General features: G+C 43.8%; 2 protein-coding genes across 4 annotated transcripts; one reads left to right on the top strand and one right to left on the bottom strand.

Moving 5' to 3' along the window:
* Nucleotides 1-5,806: 5,806 nt before the first annotated feature.
* LOC121552330 (peptidyl-prolyl cis-trans isomerase G) lies at nt 5,807-11,229 on the bottom strand. The gene is made up of 13 exons (XM_041865164.2): nt 11,134-11,229; nt 10,614-10,690; nt 10,434-10,508; nt 10,224-10,331; nt 10,087-10,131; nt 9,920-10,007; nt 9,737-9,766; nt 9,224-9,363; nt 8,882-9,077; nt 8,506-8,682; nt 8,322-8,403; nt 8,082-8,227; nt 5,807-7,842 (listed from the first exon to the last, which is right to left on the bottom strand). The coding sequence occupies exons 2-13, from the start codon at nt 10,672-10,674 to the stop codon at nt 6,813-6,815; spliced, it is 2,178 nt and encodes a 725-aa protein (XP_041721098.1). The 5' UTR covers nt 10,675-10,690; nt 11,134-11,229; the 3' UTR covers nt 5,807-6,812.
* A 117-nt stretch (nt 11,230-11,346) lies between these two features.
* fastkd1 (FAST kinase domains 1) lies at nt 11,347-24,335 on the top strand. 3 transcript variants are annotated; one of them, XM_041865134.2, is made up of 15 exons: nt 11,347-11,754; nt 12,115-12,598; nt 12,695-12,763; nt 12,885-13,010; nt 13,089-13,487; nt 15,305-15,415; nt 20,580-20,711; nt 20,827-21,313; nt 21,451-21,565; nt 21,644-21,772; nt 22,753-22,884; nt 22,987-23,100; nt 23,501-23,645; nt 23,773-23,887; nt 23,982-24,335. In XM_041865134.2, exons 2-15 carry the CDS (start codon nt 12,252-12,254, stop codon nt 24,072-24,074), a joined length of 2,514 nt encoding a protein of 837 aa, XP_041721068.2. In that variant the 5' UTR covers nt 11,347-11,754; nt 12,115-12,251; the 3' UTR covers nt 24,075-24,335. The 3 variants fall into 3 exon arrangements, with proteins under 3 accessions (XP_041721068.2, XP_041721076.2, XP_041721084.2); XM_041865142.2 differs by having other exon boundaries at nt 12,240-12,598; XM_041865150.2 differs by having other exon boundaries at nt 12,245-12,598.
* The last annotated feature ends 8 nt before the right edge of the window (nt 24,336-24,343 follow it).

The raw sequence follows: 24,343 nt of genomic DNA on the forward strand, positions 1-24,343 counted from the left end.
AGGCCATCAAGAGACGCATCAATGGACAAAACCAAGGGCTTAGTAAAGTCTGGATGGCTAAGGACCACACAATTCAGGAGCTTCTCCTTAAGGCTGGCGAAAGCGGAATCGCAGTCAAGGGTCCAATCCGCAGGTTTGAGCTTTCTGTAGACTCCCGCATTCTGACTATACTTCCCGGCCTTTCCTCTCCGTTTCTGGCCAGCTGTGAGAGCAAACAGGGGTTTTGCGATGGAGGAGCAATTTGGTATGTAGTGTTGGTAATAAAATACCATCCCCAGGAACGACTTCACTCTGCGAACTGAAGGAGTGCAGCCATCATCTTCCATCAAGTCCCTCTTTGACATTTTGGTGATGACCTCGACCTTCTCTGGGTCAACAGCAACACCGTCACTGTCAACGATGTGTCCGAGAAACTTCACAGATCTCCGCAACAGATGGCATTTTTTTGGACTCAACTTCAGATTGTGCTCCCGTAGCCTCTGGAAAACAACCTCTAATCTGCTGAGGGCCTGCTGTTCATTGGGGGCAAATATCAAGAGATCATCTAGGTAGCACAAGAGACTGCTGAAGTTAAGATCGCCAAAGATACTCATCATCATCCTCATGAAGGACGCTGGACTGTTGCAAAGCCCCTGTGGCATTCTGTTATACTCGGGCAGGCCTAATGGTGTTGTGAAGGCGGTATACTTTTTGTCCTCCTCATGCATGGGCAAGTTATAAAATCCAGACGTGAGGTCCATGGTGCTGAAGACAGCATTACCGCCAAGGGCAGCCAAGCAGTCCGATTGATGGGGCAAAGGATGAGCATCCTTGATAGTTCTTGCATTCAGCCATCGAAAGTCTGTGCATATCCGGAGGTCGCCATTTTTCTTCCAAACCATCACGAGTGGAGAAGCATATTCACTCATTGATTTCCGTATGATTTCCTGTTCCTCCATCTCGGTGAGAACTTGGCGCAGCTTTTGATAATGGGCTGGCGGCACTCTGCGATATGGAAGACGGAAGGGACAGTCGTCAGTGAGGCGGATCCTATGGGCAAAGCCCTTGGCTTCTCCACAGTCAAGATTATGCTTTGAAAATATATCCTGATATTTCTCCAGCAATGTCACAAGTTGGAGCTTGGTGGAGGGGCTCGCTTCACAATGATCAATATCGACATTTCCTAGACCAGACTTCTGCAGTCTGTCTTTCAGGTCACCGTTGTCGTCCTGTTTCACATGAGTCACTCCAACAGAGCCAGCATCACTCTGACAGGAACCCTGGAACAGTGTGAGATCTTCAGCTGCAACACAAGTAGAGACGTCCGCAAGCTTGCTGTTCCTTTTCAGTGTGAGTGGTTTGTCTGAGATATTAGTGACTTTCATGGGGGTCCAGCCATCTCCCCATAGCGGTGTTACCACTCTCCCCACCATAATGCCCCCGAGGCACACACCTGGAGGTTGTAGGCTCCACCATAACTGTACTCCCAGGTGACTTGGGTATATTACTTGGCAGTCTTCCCCACAGCAGGTACTCTTGTTTGGGAAGGAGAGTCACCGCCTGAGTTAGCTTCACTGTCCCTACTTTTCCTGGAACATCTTCACCCCTCCATCTTGTGAGACTGGTCATCATTTCTAGAAACTGTTCGCCATCTGGAGACCCTTTTGTGTTGCTCGAGATAAGTGTCCAATAACTGTTCTCGTTTTTCAGCTGATGCAGTACACGTTTCAACATGTTGGTGCCTACTATTATGTCGTCTTTCTGACCAGTGATCACCAGAACTGGGACCATGCACTTCACCCCATACAGACTTAGTTCCATGTCATACATGCACTTGGGGCGCACTTGTACTCCTCCACAGCCAACAAGGATGATATGCTGTGAGAGTTCTTGATGTAGGGTCAAGACGCTATCCGATAGTAGTCTCTGCTCTGCCTCTTCACTTATCGTGCAGGCCATTGAGCCTGTATCGAGGAGCCCTTGCAACTGAGCACAGCCATTAACTGTCACCGGTGCGTGAAATAACTCACTGAACGTCTCAACTCTGTGAATATTCTGAACAATTACCGTGCAATTATCAGACATTGCTTTACAGACATTGACATACATCTCCTTCAATTCTTCACTTTCTTCAAGGGTTGAATCTTCAACGCTCACACATCCCCTTTCCGTATGTGAGCTATCTAGTTTAAACTGGCTCCACCTTGCTCAGAGTTAGGTGATGTGTGCGTTAACTGTGGCTGAGCGTTAATTCTTGGCCGGCGTTGTTGGCATTCTCTCTTCCAGTGGCCGGGCTTGTAACAGCCCATACAGAGGTTCGCCTGTCTACAGTGTGCAGTAGTTGAATGTTCGGCAGACTGACAGACTTTACATCTACTCTGAACAATGGCTGCTGGCCCCTGCTTGGTGGCACGACTGCTGTTGTGTGTGCCGTCTGCTCTAGCACACGGTCCAGCAAGCCAATGAGAGACTGCATGCAGATGCTCTCTGTCTGAGGAGAGGATGGAAGCCCCATTGCCTTTGGGTAACCAGTAAGGTCTGTTGGGTTTTCAGCAGCGACCGTCTCTGTGGTTAATGCCTGAGCATGTGCACCAATGTTCTTTGGCCGATAAGATTTGGCTTGACACATTGTTCTAGCCTCTCTCTGATGTTCAACGAGGTGTTCATGAATCTCATTTGCTGTCCACTTTTCAGCTGTTTTGCACTTTAGGACACTTGCAAGAGCGGGGTCGGGACAGTGTTTCACCAGCATCATTGTGACTTCGTGAGAGGGGTCCTCAATGTTTCGCCCCTGCCTTCTCAGACACTCATCTGCGACATCCACAGCCTTGTTCAAGCGTATCCAATAGTCCATGGGACTTTCTCCAGCCAGAGGAAGTGTGTTATAGAAATCTGCTAAAGGCATAGAGGAGTAGGTTAACTCACTGAAATGTTGTTTCAGAATATCAAAGACGAGCTTGGAGTTCTCAGCTGGCTGCAGCGATGGCATACTGCGCAGGGTAACTTTAACAATGTCTCTAGCCTTTCCCATTAGTCTTGACATTATCTCCTGGGAGTGCTCTTGCGGGTGTACACCCCTCTTATTCAGGTAAACGCTCATAATCTCTTCCCACTCATGCACTGTGTGTTTGTCTGTTCCATCACCCCTGAAGTACGGCGGCTCTTTGACATCTGTCTTCATGACTAACTTTACTCCTGTCATGTTCAAATCAGACTGTCCATATCCTAAGTTCAGGCTAGGCGTAGGAGTGGTTTGGTTATCTGCACTACCAACAGATCTCTGTAATTGGCTAGCAATGTTCTCTCCTATTTCATGAGCTAACTGTGTGATGAGACTCCCTAGGTCTGCAGAACTCACATGTGAACTAGACACTGGCTGACGTGGAGAATGTTCATCTGTTTGGGTGTGAGTGTATGAAAATGCAGGACAGCCCACTGAACTAACGCTGCTTGCAATGTCTGGAGCATCTCTTAAGCTACTCATGTGTGGTGCGGGGGAATATTCATCAGTGCGTAAGCGTGTGGACGAGAGTACAGGTCTGCCTAGTATACCAGCACCCCTAACCGGCGTGCTCTCCACCATACTCATAAACCTGCCCCTCCCCAGGCTTACCCCTGCAGCATCTCCAACACTAAATGGTGTCTGCGCATCCTTGCCATCAGCCATTTTTTTTTTTTTTTTAAATAGAAAGTTGTAATAGACTATGGTAATGATATGTGAATCACCAGAACATGTGAATATGAAAAAAAAATTTGTACAATGATAGAAGTAGCTGAGGTAAGCAATTAAGAGCTACAATTTACACATTAATGTTTGCCCTTATACTTGTCAACGTTCCGAAGAGGTTCCTACTCGTCACAGCAACCACCGGCGATCACCCTGGCGATGATCTGAAGCGAAGATATCCGGGTCACGGCACCAATGTAGCCGGCGCGGTCTGCTCGTTGCCGACTACTGCGTTGTGTTCCGGTGCACTGAAGACAACACACTGGCGTACTTGAAGGCACTTTATTGTGTACAACTCTCTCAATCTGTTCAACATCAAAGAGAGAAAATGTTCAAAACTCTACCCTCGACCAGAATCCGCCTCTCCCAGCCGAATACAATGCAGACTCAGTATAATCACATTCAAAAATACAAGGAATAAAATACAACATCATTGGAAAATAAACATTGCATCTGGGGTATATCTTATGTATGTGTCATATTCACGTTATCTCTGCCAAAAACTCTGAGCTTTTAGCCTTTACATAATACTGTGCAACATGACATAAACCATCTTTCAAATAGGTAGTACATACAGTAATATGCACGAAGCAACATGTAATCCTTCACATTTGAGCTTTTCAGTGCCATTAAACACTAATCAATACATGAAAACATTTTAAATGAACACATTTTTAACCTGATATAGGGAATACATACCTGTTCAACATCAAAGAGAGAAAATGTTCAAAACTCTACCCTCGACCAGAATCCGCCTAACATAAAAAGAACAACGTGGGCTTCGTCACAAGAGGATAGAATGATGATTGCTAACTTACAGCTAAACAGAACACGAGGTTAGCTAAGTTAGCAATTTCTCAACTCTCAAAAATGTCTAAATTCACGACACAGCTTGATTAAATGTACGTACACTCATCATATAATATACATACAAGTTACTATGTGCACTGAAACGTTTTAGTTTTAACAGGTATATCAAGTTTATGTCACGCCGAAGTGAACACGTACCTCTCCCAGCCGAATACAATGCAGACTGAGAAAAGCATGACCTCCCTCCGCATATAACCAAACCAACTCTAGAGGGCGCACTTACACAATTAAACTCTCCCAATATCTGTAAACTACACAAAATGCTGAACAATACAATATTTTGGTGAAATCAACTCACAAAATAAAATAAAAAATAGAAAATGAACGGTTGCAAAAATCTGTAATTCTTTGACCTGTTACACAAAGAATGTGATCGATACATACAGTACTTACTCCGCAAAGCTGCCAGCAAGGGAATTGGAGGTGGTCTTGGCCCCATCTTTGGAGGAGTTACTTGGTTCAAGATGACACTGGTGTCCAGATGCCCAATTATGTCAGCAGTATATCTCAGGAAGTCAAAGAGCTGAATGAAACATGGTATATTCAGCAATCCAAGAAAAAACTTGGATTCACATGGTAAAGATCTGTTCAAAAGAGCAACATGGGCTGCATTTACAGATCTTTTTTTCACTAATTGGTCTTTTGACCAATCAGATCAGCTCTGAAGGATCTGATGTAATTGGTCAAAAGAACAATCAGTAGAAGAAAGATCAGAATTGGGCTGCCTGTGTGAACGCAGCCATGGTCAGGTAAAGCATGATTAGAAAAATAAACCATTTATTACACATACAAAAAAAGAAACTTAATAGGCAAGTTCTTGACTGACATAGTGGGATGATTGCAGTCTTTTTCAGTGCTCCAAAATGATTAATCTCAGAATTATGGGAATGTAGAGATAGTGATGTGTCAGAAAAAAAAAAGTGTTTCATTTTGGGAATATACACTCAGTTCAATTAAAACTAGTGCATAAATTGGGAAACAATACTGATAGCCTGGTCCTAGATCTGTACCTACATGACAATAGTCAGAGTTGGATAAAGTACAGATCTGGGACCAGGGTATATAGTTCACCGGTTTCATTTTAATATAGCTTCCAATTGGCTCATTCATCCCCCTCCCTATGAACTATTCCACCAGATTAAAATGTGATGCATTAATGTTCTCTATATCTATTGTATAAATTGTCACTCTTCTGTTAAACAAACTATAGGCAATAAAACAAAATTTTTAAACATATCCTTTTATTTCAAAACAGATGTTTCATTAGGGAATATTGAATTCTGACGGTTTATACAAAGCCAGTGGTTTTCATTTATAGTTCAAAGGAAAGTAACACCAGTATGAACTAACATGGTGGAACATCACAGCAATGCATTTACACCTTACTCTGTTGAGTGATTTTTAACATTTTAAAAGATGTACTGGGGGAAATCTGAACATAAACCGGCCTAACAAAAATGCATACAATAAAAAAAACAATGTCAGTTTCTAACTCATTTGAGACTGAGGTCAGGAAAAAGTTATGGTTCCCTGAAACAGCCAGGTAAACAATTAAATGGTATTTGTATCTGTAACGCCACAATAATTTTACAAAATGTCTGAGCTCTTATCAGCCCTTCAAATCAAATTGAGCATTCTCTCCTGACATCTACACTTAAGTCAGACAATCATTTCATATGTAGCACTTACAATATGTTCTGTGACAAATAATGAGATGGTTGGTAATTCAAACACTCAAAATGTTTAAAATATCCATGATTAATCATACTGGTGATGTATCCATGTAATATTAGTTAAGTTAGGCATTAAGCCCAGAAAGAATACAACACAGGACATCAAACTCATCCCTTCCACTACAATTATCCCACAGGAATAACACGTCCCCTCAGTACGAGACCAGACAAAAAAAAGAAAAAAGAAACCTGACAAACATTTTAATGGCAGAAACATTCCTTCCTACAGTCACCTGTTCAGTCATTTCACCACTTCCTTACTCCACTGACCATTACATTCCCAACATTTGTAAAATTAGTCTGACTGAACCCCCCCCAAAAAAACTAAAATGTCTCTTAGCAGTCAAAACTTATGAAATCTTAATTTGTACAAATATTCCAGAACTGGATCTGTTGTGGTATCTATTGTCTAAAATCGTTCTACAGCAGAACCTCCCACATTATTAGGCATAAACGTGTGAATTTTTCAGTTTGATAATGGACAAGAGTGAATATTTACTGGACTAATCACTGTCATCAGAACTTGAGCTGTACTTATTTTTCTTGCTGTGGTTTTTATCCTTCTCTTGGCTCTTTGACTTTTGATTCCGTTCAGGGCTTTTCCCTGCGTCTTTGGACTTGTGAGAGGACACCTTTTCTGGGCTGCCCTCCCTTTTCTTCTTGGAGATGGGGCTCTTTCTACCCCTGTCCTTCCCTTTGCCTGCCCCTTCGCTCTCAGAGTTGCTGCTCTTGGACCTCCTTCGTCTGCGAGTGTCTTCCCTGTCTCTGTTCTTTGTCTGATGAGATGAACATTCTTTGCTATGGTCTCGATTGTTGCTCTTACTCCGGGAGCGCCTGCCTCTACGGGAGTCTCTGCTCTTACTCTTGTCTGGACTCCTTGTCCGGTCTCGGCTCTTGGATCTACCTCTCCTCTTGTCCTCTCTCTCTCTGTGACGCAGTCTTTCATTGCTCTTACTGCGCTCCCTACCTCGCTCTCTGTCCCGTCCTTGCTCTTTGTCTCGAGATGATGCATGTCTCCCCCTGTCCCTGCTTCTGCTGCTAGATCGGTTTCTGTCCTTTCCAGAGTTCCTCTCCTTGCTTCTAGACTTTGCCTTGAGCTTCTCACCATTTCTTCCTTTGGTCTCCTCTCGGTTCTTGTCAGCCGCAGTGGGTTTAGCGCGTTCTTTACTTCTATCACTGTCTTGAGTTCCAGACTCTGTGGCTTTTTCTTTATTGAGGTCTCGGTCCTTGCTTCTTCTTCCCCTCTTATCATCCCCTTTGCTATGTTTATGATCCCTCTCTCTACTTTTGGACCTAGCACTTTTCTCTTTGCTCTTACTGCGGCTTCGAGATTTGACCTTCTTTGCCTTGTGTTTGTCTTCAGTTTTAGAAGGGTCCTTTTCTTTGCTCTTCGATCTATGGGAGCGACCTTTCTTCTCCTCTCTGTTTTTACTAGGGTTTCCAGCAGCGTTTTCATGCTTGATTTCAGAGGTCTTCCTCTCTCTTCCTCTTGGAGCTATGCCACTCTCATTCCTGTCCTCTGTCATGTCACCCCTACAACATAAATACAGAGTAAAGTCACCCCCACAGCAAATGCACAATCCAAGTTAAGACTCTTTGAATAGACCTTAAATAACTGGCCCTTGGCTGATGATCACTTTTGGCAATAGGAGAAATTAGGCAATACTTGATAAGCTGCTTAACTAGATAATAATAAGCTGCTTTATACTTCAACAGCCTGATCAGTCCAGCACCGGCAGTTCAAATACTAAAAATAAAAAAGTAAGACTTACTTGTCACCCTTGATCCAACGGTCTCCGCTGGATGCTCTTGGTGCCCTTTGTGCACGCTGCATCTCCTGGCGCCAGTGTGGAGGAGTCTCGCTGCGCTGGAAACGGTCCCTTGACCTTGACCTGGAGTGTGACGGAGTTCGGTACCGCTGCCAGAAATAGATTAAATTAACATTAACTTTCTAGACCCTTGTTTCGCAGAAACTGTATGATAGTACTGTACTTGTTTGACAGTGCACTTACTCTTGGACCTCTGCCTTTAATCGTCCTGCCTGATCTTGTCATCAGAAGTCTCCTCTGATATGCTGACTGAGAATTAAACATTCTGCAACAAAGCAAAAATTAATTGACATGAATACACTGTAGTTCCCAGTTGTAAAGGTTCAGAATGAACTGGAATGTTGTTCAGTCTTGTCCATGAACTCACCTCTCCCTAGGCTTTTCCCTCTCCCTCTTTTTTTCCCTCTCCTTTCCAGCCTCATCTTTTTGCTGCTGAGGACTTCTCCTCATAAGGAAACTATTTTCTGGGATAACGGGGATTTCCTCTGGTCGTACCGTAGACGTAACCTCTTCCTCTTTCTCATCACCACTGCCAGGCTCAGACCTACAGACATAAAAAAAAAGTATATATATATATACACATATATACACACACACCTTTATTTAACTAGGCAAGTCAGTTAAGAACAAATTCTTATTTACTATGACAGCCTTACAGACCAGACTTAAAACTTATGCTCTAATGAAGGCTGTTGTGAGAGTTCACATGCTACGAAACACATTAAAACAGTTAAGCCACAAACCTTTTATCTTTCTTCTTCTTCTGTTTCTTGTCCTTCTTTTTCTTGGACTCTTTCTTGTGCCTCTTCTTCCGTTTCTTGGATTCTTTATCAGAGTCACCCTCAGATTCAGAAGAGGAGTCGTCAGAACTGTCAGAGTCACTTGAGCTGTCGCTGCCACTGGAGACGGCCTGTTGTCTTTTTTTCTCTTCTTTTTTTGCTGTAAAAATGGTAGAGGACACTTAACATAAGTGCTTAGGATACCTTTAAAAGTTCTGATCCTGATAATAAGACAGTCCAAGATCTCCAATCTAAAGCAATAACAAGCTTAAAACACCTTGCCTTTTTTTTATTTATCCTACAAACCTTTTGACTTTGGAATGAGCTCGCCACAGTTCATAACTTTCACTTCAGAGTATGGTCTACTGCCGGCATCTGTCTTTTGACTCTCCATTGTTTGAACGACCTCTTGGCCAGAGATCACTTGGCCAAAAACCACATGGACACTAGAATAAAATCAGCAAGTTATAACAGGTGATAACAATGAAGAACAGATTGCTATTTATCTAACATGCTCTTATTAGCAAAAGACCATTCAATAATAATAATAATGCCATTTAGCAGACGCTTTTATCCAAAGCGACTTACAGTCATGAAGTTGTATTGTTAGTGATCCAATTTACATTTTAGTCATTTAGCAGATGCTCTTATCCAGAGCGACTTCCAATTAGTGAGTGCATACATTTTTCATACTGGCCCCTGTGGGAATCGAACACACAACCGTTGCGTTGCAAGCGCCATGCTCTACCAACTGAGCTACAGGAGGGCCAATAGATTGTCAAACTAAGTTGCAATGCTTGTCCAAATACTATAACTTACCCATCCAAGTGTGGTGTGGGTTTTGTTGTTCTGTAGACCAGGATAAAAAAAATTGAGCAGAAGATTAGAATGAGAGTCAAACATAATTTTGTAGGTTTTGGTTCACTCAAGATGCTAGATTTATGAATGACCAACTGATAATAGCAAAGGCCTTTACAATTATTTTAACATTGATTGACTTACATGAAAAACTGCGATCCATTGGTATCTTTACCCCTGTTTGCCATTGACAGGAGGTACTCCTTGTTATGTTTGACAGAGAAGCTTTCATCTAAGATACAGACAGGCCATTAGTTATTCCTTGAGGCTGGTTTTGATTAGAATATTGAACAAAATCTGTAGAGTCCTACCTTCAAAGAATCCTCCATAGATAGATTCCCCTCCTTTTCCATTGCCTGATTTACAGAAAGAATATAGATATTAGAATATCTGGAAATAAAACATTTCTACATTTAGGTTGTTTAAGGCAAACACATATTTCATATACCTTCACTGAAGTCTCCTCCTTGAATCATGAAGTCCTTCACAATTCTGTGGAATAGGCATCCTTTGTAATGCAGAGGTTTTTGTGTACCTTTTCCAATTCCTTTCTCGCCTACACAGAAAGTAAAGTTTGAGTCAAAACAGAGATGACAATTTGTGCATAATCTAAAGATGGCACACTAATGTCAGACCAAGGCAAGAGAAAGTAAATTACCTGTGCAGAGGCATCTGAAGTTCTCACAGGTTTTGGGGCAGACATCAGAAAACAATTCTACCACAACTCTGCCAACTGCAAGAGAAAGCATGTTTGTGCACATTTTAGTAAAGCATCTCAAAATTTCTGAGATATGATTAACTGGATGGTAAGATCAAAATTGAAAAACTGTCTTCTTACCCAGCACGTTACTGATGCCAATGTCAAAGAAGCAGCGTGGACGCTGAAGTTTTATTCCCATTATCAAACTTCTGTAGCTGAAACAAACGTTTTTTGCTGTTAGCGTGCGTAGTTCGATAGCTAACGTAGCAAGTTGTTTACAAATACAAACATAACACCCATCTCTAACTACAAGCGGAGGCTAATATAGCGTATTCATTCATTGGCAAAACAACCGCATGGCGTATCAAAAACTTGACTAGATAGTTAAGGTTAGCGGAGTTAAAAACGAGCTTTATCAACATGAATTAAATAACGTTAATATCTAGAGGAAACAATGTAAACTAAAATCAAATGTTCATGCTAGCTAGCTAGGTAATGTGGTCTTGCGGATTGTGGCCTGCAAGTAGCTACGCTGCTACAACTATTAGCTACTGTTAACGTTAGCTGGTACTCTCTAGATCCCTGTCTTTCCTTTGACTCAACGCTATTTCAAATGGACATAATTTACAATAGCGTAAATATTATAGAGTTGACCTACAAATTAGCTCAGTTAGTCAACTGAGGCCAATATCTCACGGTAGTTCTTCTCAACAAGGTGAAATCGAGTTTCATTCAGCGCTTCCTCCACAATGTTTTCTAAAGATGGCGCGACGGGAAACGTCAGTGCATTTTGGGTAAAAAAGATGCGCCAGTCAGCGCGCAGAAGACGACCTTTCACACGTGCGGTCCCTGGTATATCTGTCTGGTTTGGGCTGTTATGATGATCGCTCATAATGCAAACACAAAACAATTTGATAAAATATAAAAAAAATGTATCAGTTATTGTTTACCTGCTGCTTGTGTAGAGTACATAAACTAGGGGACAAAATGATTACATGTTATTTATGTGAGGGACTTTCTCATGGATTACGGTAAAATATACAGTATTTTGAAAAAAGTACGGTAGCATACCACAGCCAAGAGACTCAAGTCAAAACCTGATGTAGCCATTTAGCTAGCTGGAGAAGTCAAATAGATAAATTATACTAGTTTGTTAGGTAGATTTCACTCTAATTCATAATTTGATATAACTGAAACGAACAGAGACTTACAGCAGTCAACGCTTAAACAGCAAGATGTGTTAGGGACGGGACTGACTTTGGCACTGCCCAATCCCCACGTGAGTAGCACACGCTTTTATAATAATTGTGATTGTCACTGCTAAGGCTTGAAAGTCAAGTCCTTGATTTTCCAGTGATTTGGTATAGTAACTTACTACTTTACCCGTTATGATAAGAATTTGCCAAGTATATTATTTCGTGATATTGTAATTATACTGTATAGGCATGTTTGTTTGATATAATTAGTAATATATAAGGCCGTCATCAGTGTCAGTCAGCTGTGTTGTTGGTGACATTGTTGCTGGGTGCATGAATGAATGGTTTCGGCATTTACCTTAATGTCACATTATTCATTTTGTGGAGAAGTGGAGATATGTATTTAGCTTTGCTATATCTTGCATGGAACTCTCTTTCTACAGATGTTTCACTTAAGGAATATGCAGGCAGCTTTCCTTCCCTGTGGATTTGAAGTTATGTGGGCCTGATCTTGGCAGTGGTTAGTTTACCTTCTAAATATGTGGACTTCCATTGTCACTTGAACTAGGCCAGGTCTTCCATGTCCATGTTTCGGCTCCGAGCTGTGACTGGGAGCTGCTACCTGCGCAGGTTTCTGCATGGGGGGGCAGCGAACCGGGACCATGTTTTGGAGCAGCTTGGCATCTGCTCTGGTGAAGACCAAGTGTTGGAGGTGGTGGGCAAGAACAAGGCCAAGCTGACTGTGAACCATGTTGGCTGTGCCATGGGCATGCTCTGGCAGTTCCAGAAGGAGAAGCCACAGATGTTGAGAACAGTTGAGTTCATCAAAAGCCACCCAGAGTTCCTGACTCTCCGGGTGCTGGCTGAGAACAAAATTGAGCTCATGGATGATGTCACGTTGGTGGACATGCTCTACAATGTTCTCAGGTACAGATGTTGGCTAAGTGGTGGTTAAGCATATATACTTAGTCCTGAAATGTTTGTTTACATTTTCACAGCAATGTTGTATTTTCTAATTTGAAGGCTCAATGTGGAACCATATGATTCTCTTGCTCAGCATTTGGTGTCAGAGGCCTGGCTCAGATTATACAGGTAAATCGATAACATTTTGTTATTTTGCTATTGAATACTACATACTTAAAGCAGAACCATTCTCTTTTAACATGGGGGTGTGAGCTGGTGTACAGATGTGGATTGATTCACTGTTTTGCAGATTGCCAATGCCATCACTGTCCAAGTTTGCTGTCTGCCTAAGTGATCAACATCTGCAGCACAGTCCTCTAATGGGTCAAATCACTGACATTTTGAATCAGAAACTCTCCTCAATTGATGATGCCAGGTACAAAAAAAACATCAGTATTGGTAAGTCCTTGATACTACTCCTTAATTTTTCAAATTTCTGGACATGTCTCTGCAGGATCCTGACAACCCTCATGATCAGCGTGACATCTTTGGTGTCCCCTCATCTGCGGGATAAACTCATCAGTAAGGCAGATCATCTCCTGGACACCATGGATCCCTCACACTACAACAACCCCAGGAGGATGGTGCAGTTCCTGCGCAACATCAAGTATAGTTACCGTCCCCTGCTGGAGAAGTGCAACCATATTCTCCTGCGCAATGTTCCCCAACTAGATGCAGAGAACATAAGCATCATCATGGGGCTCTACCAGTCACTGCAGTTCAACAACTGCGACTTCCGTCTGGCTGCAAAACAGAGGCTAATGGAACTTGTGGACTCGAGCGCAGACCCTTTCTCCTTCACCAAACTGTTTGTTGCTCTTGGGCCTATGGCAGGGCAGGACACCAAAGAGAGGTAGATTGAACATTTTAGTATGCCGAAACCATAACCTGTTTCAATAACTGTATAGTTTTACAACTTTTAAACAACTATTCATCAACTTTTAATCCTGATGCAAGTTCAATTCACACACTATTTTTCAACTAATTTACATTGCCTTCAGAAAGTATTCACACCCCTTATAATATATAATATGCCATTTAGCAGACGCTTTTATCCAAAGCGACTTACAGTCATGTGCGCATACATTTTTACGTATGGGTGGTCCCGGGGATCGAACCCACTACCCTGGCGTTACAAGCGCCATGCTCTACCAATTGAGCTACAGAGGACCACACTTGACTTTTTCGACATTTTGTTGTGTTACAAAGTGGGATTAAAATGGATTTAATTGTAATTTTTGGTCAACAATATACATAAAATACTCTAATGTCAAAGTGGAAGAAAAATTATAATTTTTAATTAATGGCAAATAAAACACTCATATTTTGATTAGATAAGTATTCAACCCCCTGAGTCAATACATGTTAGAATCACCTTTGGCAGCGACTACCACTGTGAGTCTTTCTGGGTTAGTCTCTAAGAGCTTTGCCAACCTGGATTGTACAATATTTGCCTGTTTTTCTTTCAAAAAATTATTCAAGCTCTGTCAAGTTGGTTGTTGATCATTGCTAGACAGCCATTTTCAAGTCTTACCATAGATTTCCAAGCCAATTGAAGTCAAAACTGTAACTAGGCCACTCAGGAACATTCAATGTCATCTTGGTAAGTAACTCCAGTGTATATTTGGCCTTGTGTTTTAGGTTATTGTCCTGCTGAAAGGTGGATTTGTCTCCCAGTGTCTGTTGGAAAGCAGACTGAAGCAGGTTTTCCTCTAGGAGTTTGCCTGTGCTTAGCTCTAATTATTTTATTATTATCATAAAAAAGCTCCCTAGTCCTTGTCGATGACAAGCATACACATGATGCAGCCACCACCATTCTTGAAAATATGAGGAGTGGTACTCAGTGATGTGTTGTGTTGGATTTGCCCCAAACATAATGCTTTGTATTCAGGACAAAAAATGTATTTGCCACATGTTTTGCAGTATTACTTTAGTGCCTTATTGCAATCAGGATGCATGTTTTGTAATATTTTTTTTCTGTTCTGGCTTCCTTCTTTTCACTCTGTCAATTAGGTTAGTATTGTGGAGTAAGTACAATGTTGTTGATCCATCCTCCATTTTCTCCTATCACAGCCATTTAACTCTGTAACTGGTTTAAAATCACCATTGGCCTCATGGTGAAATTCCTGAGCGGTTTCTTTCCTCTCCGTCAACTGAGTTAAAAGGACACCTGTATCTTTGTAGTGACTGGGTGTATTGATACACCATCCAAAGTGTAATTAATAACTTCACCATGCTCAAAGGGATATTCAATGCCCTTCTTTGAATCTGTGCTTGAAATTCACTGCTCGACTGAGGGACCATACATGTAATTGTATGTGTGGGGTACAGAGATGGGGTAGTCATTCAAACATCATGTTAAACACCATTATTGCACACAGTTAGTCCATGCAACTTATTATCTGACTTTTTAAGCTAATTTTTACTCCTGAAGTTATTTAGGCTTGCAATAACAAAGGGGTTGAATCTAGACATTTCGGCTTTCATTTTTAATTAATTTGTAAACATTTCTAAAAACATAATTCCACTTTGAGATTATGGGGAATTGTGTGTAGATCAGTGACACATCTCAATTGAATCCATTTTAAATTCAGGTTGTAACACAACAAAATGTGAAAAAAGTCAAGGGGTTTGAATACTTTCTGAAGACACTAACCACTTCTCTTTCAGGCTGGAGAGTACAGCACTGCTAATGGCAGAAGAGTTTAATGCCCAGCAGGCCCTAGCTGTGGCAGAGACACTAGAGGAGATTCAGTGTAGAAACCTGAATCTGATCCAAAAGTAAGTTCATTCTCTGTTACAGCCATGTCTGAATGTTGCATGTAGACAGTAGAACTAAGACGAGTTCCTTTTCAGTCAGTTAACTTTGGTACAACATACTATGGGGAGTCGCACTCTCGCGACTTCGGTTGAAGGATCTACAATCACGCCTGACAAGTCCAATGAAATCCGCACCTTGCTGGAAGCCCTGCCTTCTCGGATTAATTCCTTCAATTATTCCGTGTTTCACCTCGGTGTGAACAGGAACGATTCACGCTACTAAAACAAACTACGTTGCGCCAACTAAACTGTCCCTTAGTGGGAGAGAGTGCTCACCCCCTGGATGTTGTGTACTGAAGTTTGTACATGTTCTCATACATTTTCTGATCACAGACGATTAGTTATTCTTCAATTTGCTGGTGCAATGAGTAAAATGGCTAAGAAAATGACCGAGACGACGATGGCTAAGCCGGGGTCGATCATGCCCCCAGTCATGCGATTACGGCATTTCTCTGAAAGATAGGGGAAAGGGATCTATGTGTAGTTTGTCTCGGCTTGGAGCCCGCTCAGGCGGCCCTCACTCAAACCAGTCCGTGTGCGCATTTTCACGTACTGTGTACAAACTCCCTGGAAAGACATGTAGCATTCTTGAGGAAGCTTGGAATTACAGATGGCTACTTTCCTTTCCCGGATGCCAGGAAGCAGAGTTAGATTGGGTGGTCGGTACAAATGTCTGCGTTGGGTATGCGGTGGCTGCCCGTGCCCAACCTGTCTCCTGTATGCTCTGTTGCCGGTTATGGGAGGCTACTCAAAGAGAGAGGGCGGCCATGTTCTGTGGGTACCCCCCTGCCGCCTGTGTCTGTCTCGGTCAAGCACCGATTGCCTCTCTTCCCAGACTTGTTGATGAAGTGTCCGGTCCCAATGGTGGAGTTGCTGGGGTAGCTCTCTTGTTTAGTATACGTAGCGTTAAGTCACTTGGTTATTCTAAACGGACCGTGTTGCGGTCAAATAGTCTAGCTAGCCTAGCTTAGGCTAAAAAGCCCCCTGGCTAACGTTGGCTAGCATGCTTAACTTCCCTTGACTGGAAGTTATTCGCTTTCCCACGGCGTTATGGCAACCCTATTCCTATTTTCAATTCCTGTTCACAGGTATTAAAAGTGTTGTCTTCCGTATGTGAGTTCGATGAAAAGTGTTCCTTCTCCATGTTCAGACATATAGTTATCAAGAGTGGTAGAAATGGAAGAAGAACCCATTTCTCCCAGTCCACAAGGTGGCGTCCCGCCCCTTCAGATGGCACGTCACGGTAGTCTCGTTGTCTTCTCCAACCAATGGTGCGCATGTGCAGTGTCGCCCTGGTCATGCGAATGTTGACGTCAAGGTACAGGCTACAATTTGTGTGCGTCCCCCACACTTCTGCAGCATCATCACATCGACTGTTCCCGAGGCCTCAGTGCCCCTTTTGAGGAACGAAATATCCTCCCGTCTCCAGAAGCAGGCAATCTGAGTGGTTCCTATGTCAAAGATCCGGGACTGTGCCGGTATACCTGGTTACGAAACGGGACAGACGGGACATTACATCCCATTCTAGACATACGTGCCCTCAGCAAGTACCTCAGTCTACAAACTCAGAATGCTCACGAGCTGCCGGCTATTACAGCGATTGGCTGGTGGCAGTGGAGTCTAGGGGGCAAGCAGTGTTCCACACATCCATGCTACTGTCCCGTATTCAGTCTCTAGGCTTCCAGAAAAAGATCTGTCTGACTCCATCTCAGCGCATTCTGTTTCTGGGTCTCGCGCTAGACTCACTCGTGTATCACACTTTTCTATCCCCACAGAGGGTGTCTGGGTTCTGGGCCTGCTTAGCCAAATTTTGGCTCGGTCACACAGAATGTTTTTGCCAGTCGCTTTGGGTGTCCCTGTCAGGCCTCCGGGCCATGGCCCAGTGGTGGGACCCTCTGCTATTGTTAGGGGGCTCCCATGGGCTGAGTTATATCCTGCAAGGTGATCACGACAAACACATTCCTCCGAGGATGGGGTGCTCTGTACGAAGGCAATTCGATTTGTGGGGTATGGACACTCGTGCAGAGCACACTGCATGTCAATTACCCGGAGTATCTGGGGCTCAGGCGCTTCCCCTTGTTTTTGTCGGGCTGGCTTGTGCTGGTCAGAACCGTCTATGTCAGTGGTGGCGTGCATCAACAGATGGGGAGAGACTCTGTCTCTTTCCCTCCTAACCTTGGATCGCTCCCTATTGCTGGGGAGCAGTGCGCCCAGGTATGGGACATTTTCGTCAGGGCCGACTTAAATCTTTATGCATTGCGAAAAAATGCACAGTGTCGTCTATTTTTCTCTATAAGGGAACCAAGTGCCCCTTTGGGAACTGACGCACCAGTGGCCTCAGACCCTCCTTTACGCAGTTCCACCAGTGGTTCTGATTCAGCCCACGTTGGAATGGGTGCACCGGGAAGGCTTACCATTGATTCTTGTGGCTCCCCGTTGGCCCAAGCAGCCTTGGTTCGCCTTTTAGACGAGGACCCGTGGAAACTTCCATTGCACAGGGACCTGTTGTTCTAGGTGCACAGGCAGGTTTGGCAAGCGAGGCCAGAGATTTGGTTCCTATGGGCTTGGCCCCTAAGAGGGCCAATTATTGCTACCATTCAGTCTGCAAGGGCGCCCTCCGAGGGCTGTATGTGTATAAGTGGCAAATGTGAGCTCTGGTGCTAAGATAAAGGACTTTTCTGTGCATTTCAGTACTCTGTGAGGGACATCCTTATGTTCCCACAGGAGCTTTTCAAGCATTCTCAACTTTAAAAGAGTACATGGCCGCTGTCTCAGCGTGTCATGTGAGAATTGACGGAACCTCACCGGGGGCTCACCTCCTGGTGGTGCTGTTCCTGGAAGGTGTACGTCATCTCAGACCAGTCTCTAAACCTATTGCGCCCACATGGGACTTTGCGCTGGTTTTGGAGGCACTGTGTGCGACCCCCTTTGAGCCTCTGTAGTCGGTGGATCTAAAGATCCTCTCCTACAAAACCTCCCTGCTCATGGCTTTGGCCTCGGCTAAACCTGTTGGAGACAACCGCGTTATCCGTACACCCTTCCTGTACTCAGTTTGACCGGGTCGACTCTTAGGGTGACGTTGCATCCAAATGCTACCTTCGCCCCGAAAGTCATGGCTATGTCCTAGATGTCCTTAGCTTTTGAGCTATTTCCCTTTTCGCCACCTCCTTTTGCTTCTGAAGAGCAACAGAGGTTACATGCCCTGTGTCCAGTGCGAACTGACCCGGGATATCCGCTTATGTGACCAACTTTTTGTCTGTTTAGCTAATCCAGCTTGCGGCAGGGCGCTCCCTAAGCAGCGTCTCTCCCACTGGATTGTGGAGGCTATCTCCCTGGCATATAGCAGCAACGGGCAAGTGTTACCTAGCGGTGTACGTGCCCAGTCCACCAGGGGTCTGGCAGCGTCTTGGGCGTTGTTTAAAGGGTTGAATATAGGAGATATTTGCGCTGCGTAGAGTTGGGCATCACCGCACACTTTTGTGAGGTTTTATCGCTTGGATGTAACTGCTCCCAGTATAGCACACAGTGTGCTTATGGCTGGGACAGGGGATTGTCACTAGGCAGTGCGCCGTGTGCGCAATATCCAGTCTGCCGCATTTGGCGGGGTCAGGTCTGGGTGGTCTGCCATGGGCCGTTTCATTTATACTGAACAAAAATGTAAAGTTACAGTCAATTGAAATACATTTATTAGGCCCTAATCTATGGATTTCACATGACTGGGAATACAGATATGCATCTGTTGGTCACAGATACCTTTTTAAAAAAGGTAGGGACGTGGATCAGAAAGCTAGTCAGTATCTGGTGTGACCACCATTTGCTTCATGCAGTGCGACACATCTCCTTCGCATAGAGTTGATAAGACTGTTGATTGTGGCCTGTGGAATGTTGACCCACTCCACTTCAATGGCTGTAGAAGTTGCTGGATATTGGCGGGAACTGGAACATGCTGCCGTACACATCAATCCAGATCATCCCAAACATGCTCAATGGCTGACATGTCTGGTGAGTATGCAGGCCATGGAAGAACTGGGACATTTTCAGCTTCCAGGATTGTGTACAGCTCCTTGCGACATGGGGCCATGCATTATCATAGTGAAACATGAGGTGATGGCGGCGGATGACTGGCACGAAAATGGGCCTCAGGATCTCGTCACGGTATCTCTGTGCATTCAAATTGCCATCGATAAAATGTAATTGTGTTCGTTGTCTGTAGCTTATGCCTGCCCATACCATAACCCCACCGCCACCATGGGGAACTCTGTTCACAATGTTGACATCAGCAAACCGCTCGCCCACATAATGCCATACACGTGGTCTGCGGTTGTGAGGCCGGTTGGACATATTGCCAAATTCTCTAAAACGATGTTGGAGGTGGCTTATGGTAGAGAAATGAACATTTTAATTATCTTACAACAGCTCTGGTGGTTATTCCTGCAGTCAGCATGCCAATTGCACACTCCTTCAAAACTTGAGACATCTGTGGCATTGTGTTGTGTGACAAAACTGCACATTTTAGTGGCCTTTTATTGTCCCCAGCACAATGTGCACCTGTGTAATGATCAGGCTGTTTAATCAGCTTCTTGATATGCAAAGGAGAAAGGCTCACTAACAGGGATGTAAACAAATTGGAGCCAAAAATGTTAGAGAAATAAGCTTTTAGCGCATATGGAACATTTCTGGGATCTTTTATTTCAGCTCATGAAACATGGGACCAACACTTTACATGTTGCATTTTATATTTTTGTTCAGTGTAGTATCCGTAAAGGTCGGCTTGGGGCGTGATTATATTTCCCCATAGTATGTTGTACCAAAGTTGACTGACTGAAACTACTGTTCCCTGAAGGAGGGAAATGAGGTACAACACCTGTTTCGCCCCACACCGCCCGTTCCTTGTGCTCGGTGAAGAGTGGTATTAAATTGAAGGAATGAATCCGAGCCTCACGCTTATCACCTGTGGAAGGTGGGGCTTCCAGCGAGGCGCAGATTTCATTGGCCTTGTCAGGCGTGATTGTAGATCCTTCAACCGAAGTCGCGAGAGTGCGACTCCCCATAGTATGTTGTACCTCGTTTCCCCTCCTTCAGGGAACAGTAGTTATAGTCATAATGTTACGTTGTCTCTTTACAGGATTGCATCAGTAGTCCACAAGAACCTGCATGTCTACAAGCCCATGGAGATAGCCAGGATCACACAAGCCCTGATCCTGCTGCATTACCAGAGTCCAGAGCTCTTCACTAAATTAAGGAACATTCTGGTTCAGTGAGTAATTATTGTAAAGAATTCTCTGCCCACTAAGCTCCTTTATGTTTGTAGACAGGTCACTCTTATTGCATACTATACAGTATGAGTAAGCTAATACAACTTCTTCTCACAGCTTCTTGCTGGACAGTGTCTACCCATATGAAGTGACCATGCTGACTCGTGTTCTCTCCATGCTACCTTCACCTCGACTCGACGAAGGCGTCATTTCACGGGTGGAGGCAGTGCTGCCCCAGTGTAATCTGAATGACCTTAACACCTTTGCAATGGCCATCGCTAAGTGGGTGCGCAATGACCCGTCCTACCGACACAACACGCCCAGCAAGTATGTGTGTCTGCTACAGACACTGAACCGCTGCGGGCATGAGCGCCTGCGCAAGGCTGACCGCCTGGACTTGGTGTTGGAGGAGCTCAAGTATATGTCAGGGGAATGGTTTGAGGAGATGCTGCTGGAGGAGACCATGGTTACACTCCAGCGGTTGGAGGGGCAGATATCCTGGACCAATGTGCCTGAGATGGCCCTTTTCCTGACCAGGACTAATCACCTCTGTACTCCATTAATGGACCGCATCGCTAGCGTGGCTATGGAGCATATCAACAAGGTACTTTCAGACATGACACATTACCTTTTATTTCACATTAGGGAATACTGTTATATTGCCTGTATGTATGTATGTATGTATGTAGAGACATAGAATGTAAGTCCGTAGTATAACTATTTTGTTTCTCTTTCCTGAAGATTCACTACTCAGCGACTTATGCCACCTTGCTGCCCTTTGCTGTACTGAATTATGATCCACCAAGGGTGGATGAGCTGTTTGACATCTGCATTCAGCGCGCCGTACCTCATATCAGTAAGTGATTGTGGATTATGTTATATTTTTGGAACTCATCAAAAGGACCAGCTAAATACATTGATCTTCTTCCTCCAGGTTCCTTTGACCCCCATCTGATGGTACTTCTTGCATACGCCCTGGCTGTGGCTGACTGCTTCCCAGAGGACCTGGTTAGAGAAATCTTCAATGTGGATTTCCTTGCCAAGCTGGATTCCCAGTTAGAAAGTATGTTATCGAATTATATTAGAAATGTGTGAATGAATACAAACTTCTATCATGTTTCCCTTACCATCTAAAAAAATTAATCCAATCAAGGTTGAATTTGATACAAATGCAAAACAATATAAACTCAGTGGCCAGTCTACTAGGTACACCCATCTAGTACCGGGTCGGACCCCCCCTTTGCCATTACCATTACACCACTGCCACCAACCTGTATCGTTGACACCAGGCAGGATGGGGCCATGGACTCATGCTGCTTACGCCAAATCCTGACTCTGCCATTGGTATGACGCAGCAGGAACCAGGATTCGTCGGACCAGGCAACGTTTTTCCACTCCTCTGTTGTCCAGTGTTGGTGATCGTGAGCCTATTGGAGCCGCTTCTTCTTGTTTTTATCTCATAGGAGTGGAACCCAGTGTGGTCGTCTGCTGCAATAGCCCATCTGTGACAAGGACTGACGAGTTGTGCGTTCTGAGATGCCGTTCTGCACACCACTGTTGTACTGTACCGTTATTTGCCTGTTTGTGGCCCGCCTGTTAGCTTGCACGATTCTTGCCATTCTCCTTCGACCTCTCATCAACGAGCTGTTTTCTTCCACAGGACTGCTGCTGACTGGAGGTTTTTTGTTTGTCGCATCATTCTCGGTAAACCCTAGACCCTGTCGTGCGTGAAAAGCCCAGGAGGCTGGACGTTTCTGATATACTGGAACCGGTGCGCCTGGCACCGACAATCATACCACGCTCACAGTTTTGCCCATTCTAACATTCAATCGAACAGTAAATGAATGCCTCGATGCCGGTCTGCCTGCTTTATATAGCAAGCCATGGCCACATCACTCACTGTCTGTAGGAGCTAACCCTTTTTGTGAACAGGGTGGTGTACCTAATAAACTGGCGTGTAGTATAAAAAGGTTGTATTATAAGAAGGTTGAATGTTATGAGATAAGGCTGGTGGGATAAGCTAAACTCTCTATTTTGTGGTAGCCCTGCCTGACGCCCTCAACAAGCGGATCCGCCTGCGTCTCATGGAGCTAAATCGAGCTGTGTGTCTGGAGTGTCCAGAGTCCCAGGTGCCCTGGTTCCACGAGCGTTACTGCCAACAGTTACAGAAGAAAGGTGAGCCAATACTGATTTTTTTTTTTTTACTGATATTTGTGGATGTCCCCAGTTCCTACTTCACAAATGTTGAGGGTTTAATTTCACGCTTACTTTTGTCAGGGAATTGTTCCATCAGTCCTGTCCAACAACAAATCCACAAAATGCTTGGGGAAGTTCTTGGAGGGATTAATTGTGCCAGAGTGGCAGTGCTCACTCCTTATTTCTACACAGTAGGTGGGTAATACACAGGATTGGATTGCAACATGTTTGATAGCAGTTGGCTCCTCCCTTACGAAAAAAGATTGCAGCCAGAGTGCAGTATAACGACAGTATGCTGTAAATACTGCATCCAAAATGTTTGTTTTTTACTGCAGTAATTTTGCAGTGTAACTGTAGTTAGAGTGCAGTTCAACTGCAGTACACTGCAGTTATTCTGCAATCACTGCGTCCAAAATACCACAGTAGACTGCAGTTACTGCACTTTTACTGGTTTCAAAACTGCAATCTTTTTTTGTAAGGCCTGAGTCCTGACCATGTGTTATGTTAGTGGATTAGTATTACACTAAAAACGTAATCAAATGTGTGTGTCACCTGTTGTTCTAGTTGTGTGCTGTATTTCCTCTTATCTCCCTAGACTTTGAATGTGTTCTGGACAGACACCACCAGGCGGTAGCCTACAGTGAGCAAAGTCAGCTGCAGATATCTGAAGATGGGAAGGTCCGCTGGGGTTCTGACTCTGTAGGGAAGGAGAGGAGTGAGGTCCCTCCAGGTGCACAACGGTAGGAAACTTTATTGGTAGATTTCAGAACTTTTGGTTGAAAATGTTTTGCTGATGTGCAACACATGGGTAAACACATTGAAAGGGATTTCACAGGTACTGATGTTTTTCCTTTTTCACTTACTCAGTGTTGCTGTGGACTTCTTGGATTCCAAATCCTTCTGCAAAAACTCTCGTCACATGAAAGGGGAAGCCATGATGAGAAAGAGACATCTGGAGATTCTGGGATATCATGTTGTCCAGGTATGTGTGTGAAATATAATCTGTCTGTACTGAAAGTGGTATTAATGTATATAAAATTGTACATCACTGATTAATGGTAATGTCATTTAAACAGATCCCTCATTTTGAATGGAACTCTATGGAGCTCTCCACACAGGATGCATGGAAGGAATACCTTAGGAAGAAGATATTTACTGGGCTTCCCTGAAGCACCTAGATGTTGAATCAATGACACGTGTTATATTGCTTTTGCTACTGAACTGTGAGAGAAAAAGTCTGCCTTTGGAAATTTATATTTGCAGGCAGGTCATTGACAATTATTGTTAAGCATTAGATGTTTATCAAGTGCTCCTTATTGCCTACTCCAAAGCCTAAAGGGGACATGGAGCTACCTCACCTCCTGCCAAGATAAATTATAATCAGGCTTTTTATATGAACTGTAACATTTGTCAAACAATAATAAATGTTTGTAATAAA

The sequence above is a fragment of the Coregonus clupeaformis genome, chromosome 4, assembly GCF_020615455.1.
Source record: "Coregonus clupeaformis isolate EN_2021a chromosome 4, ASM2061545v1, whole genome shotgun sequence".
In the NCBI taxonomy this organism is placed as follows: domain Eukaryota; kingdom Metazoa; phylum Chordata; class Actinopteri; order Salmoniformes; family Salmonidae; genus Coregonus; species Coregonus clupeaformis.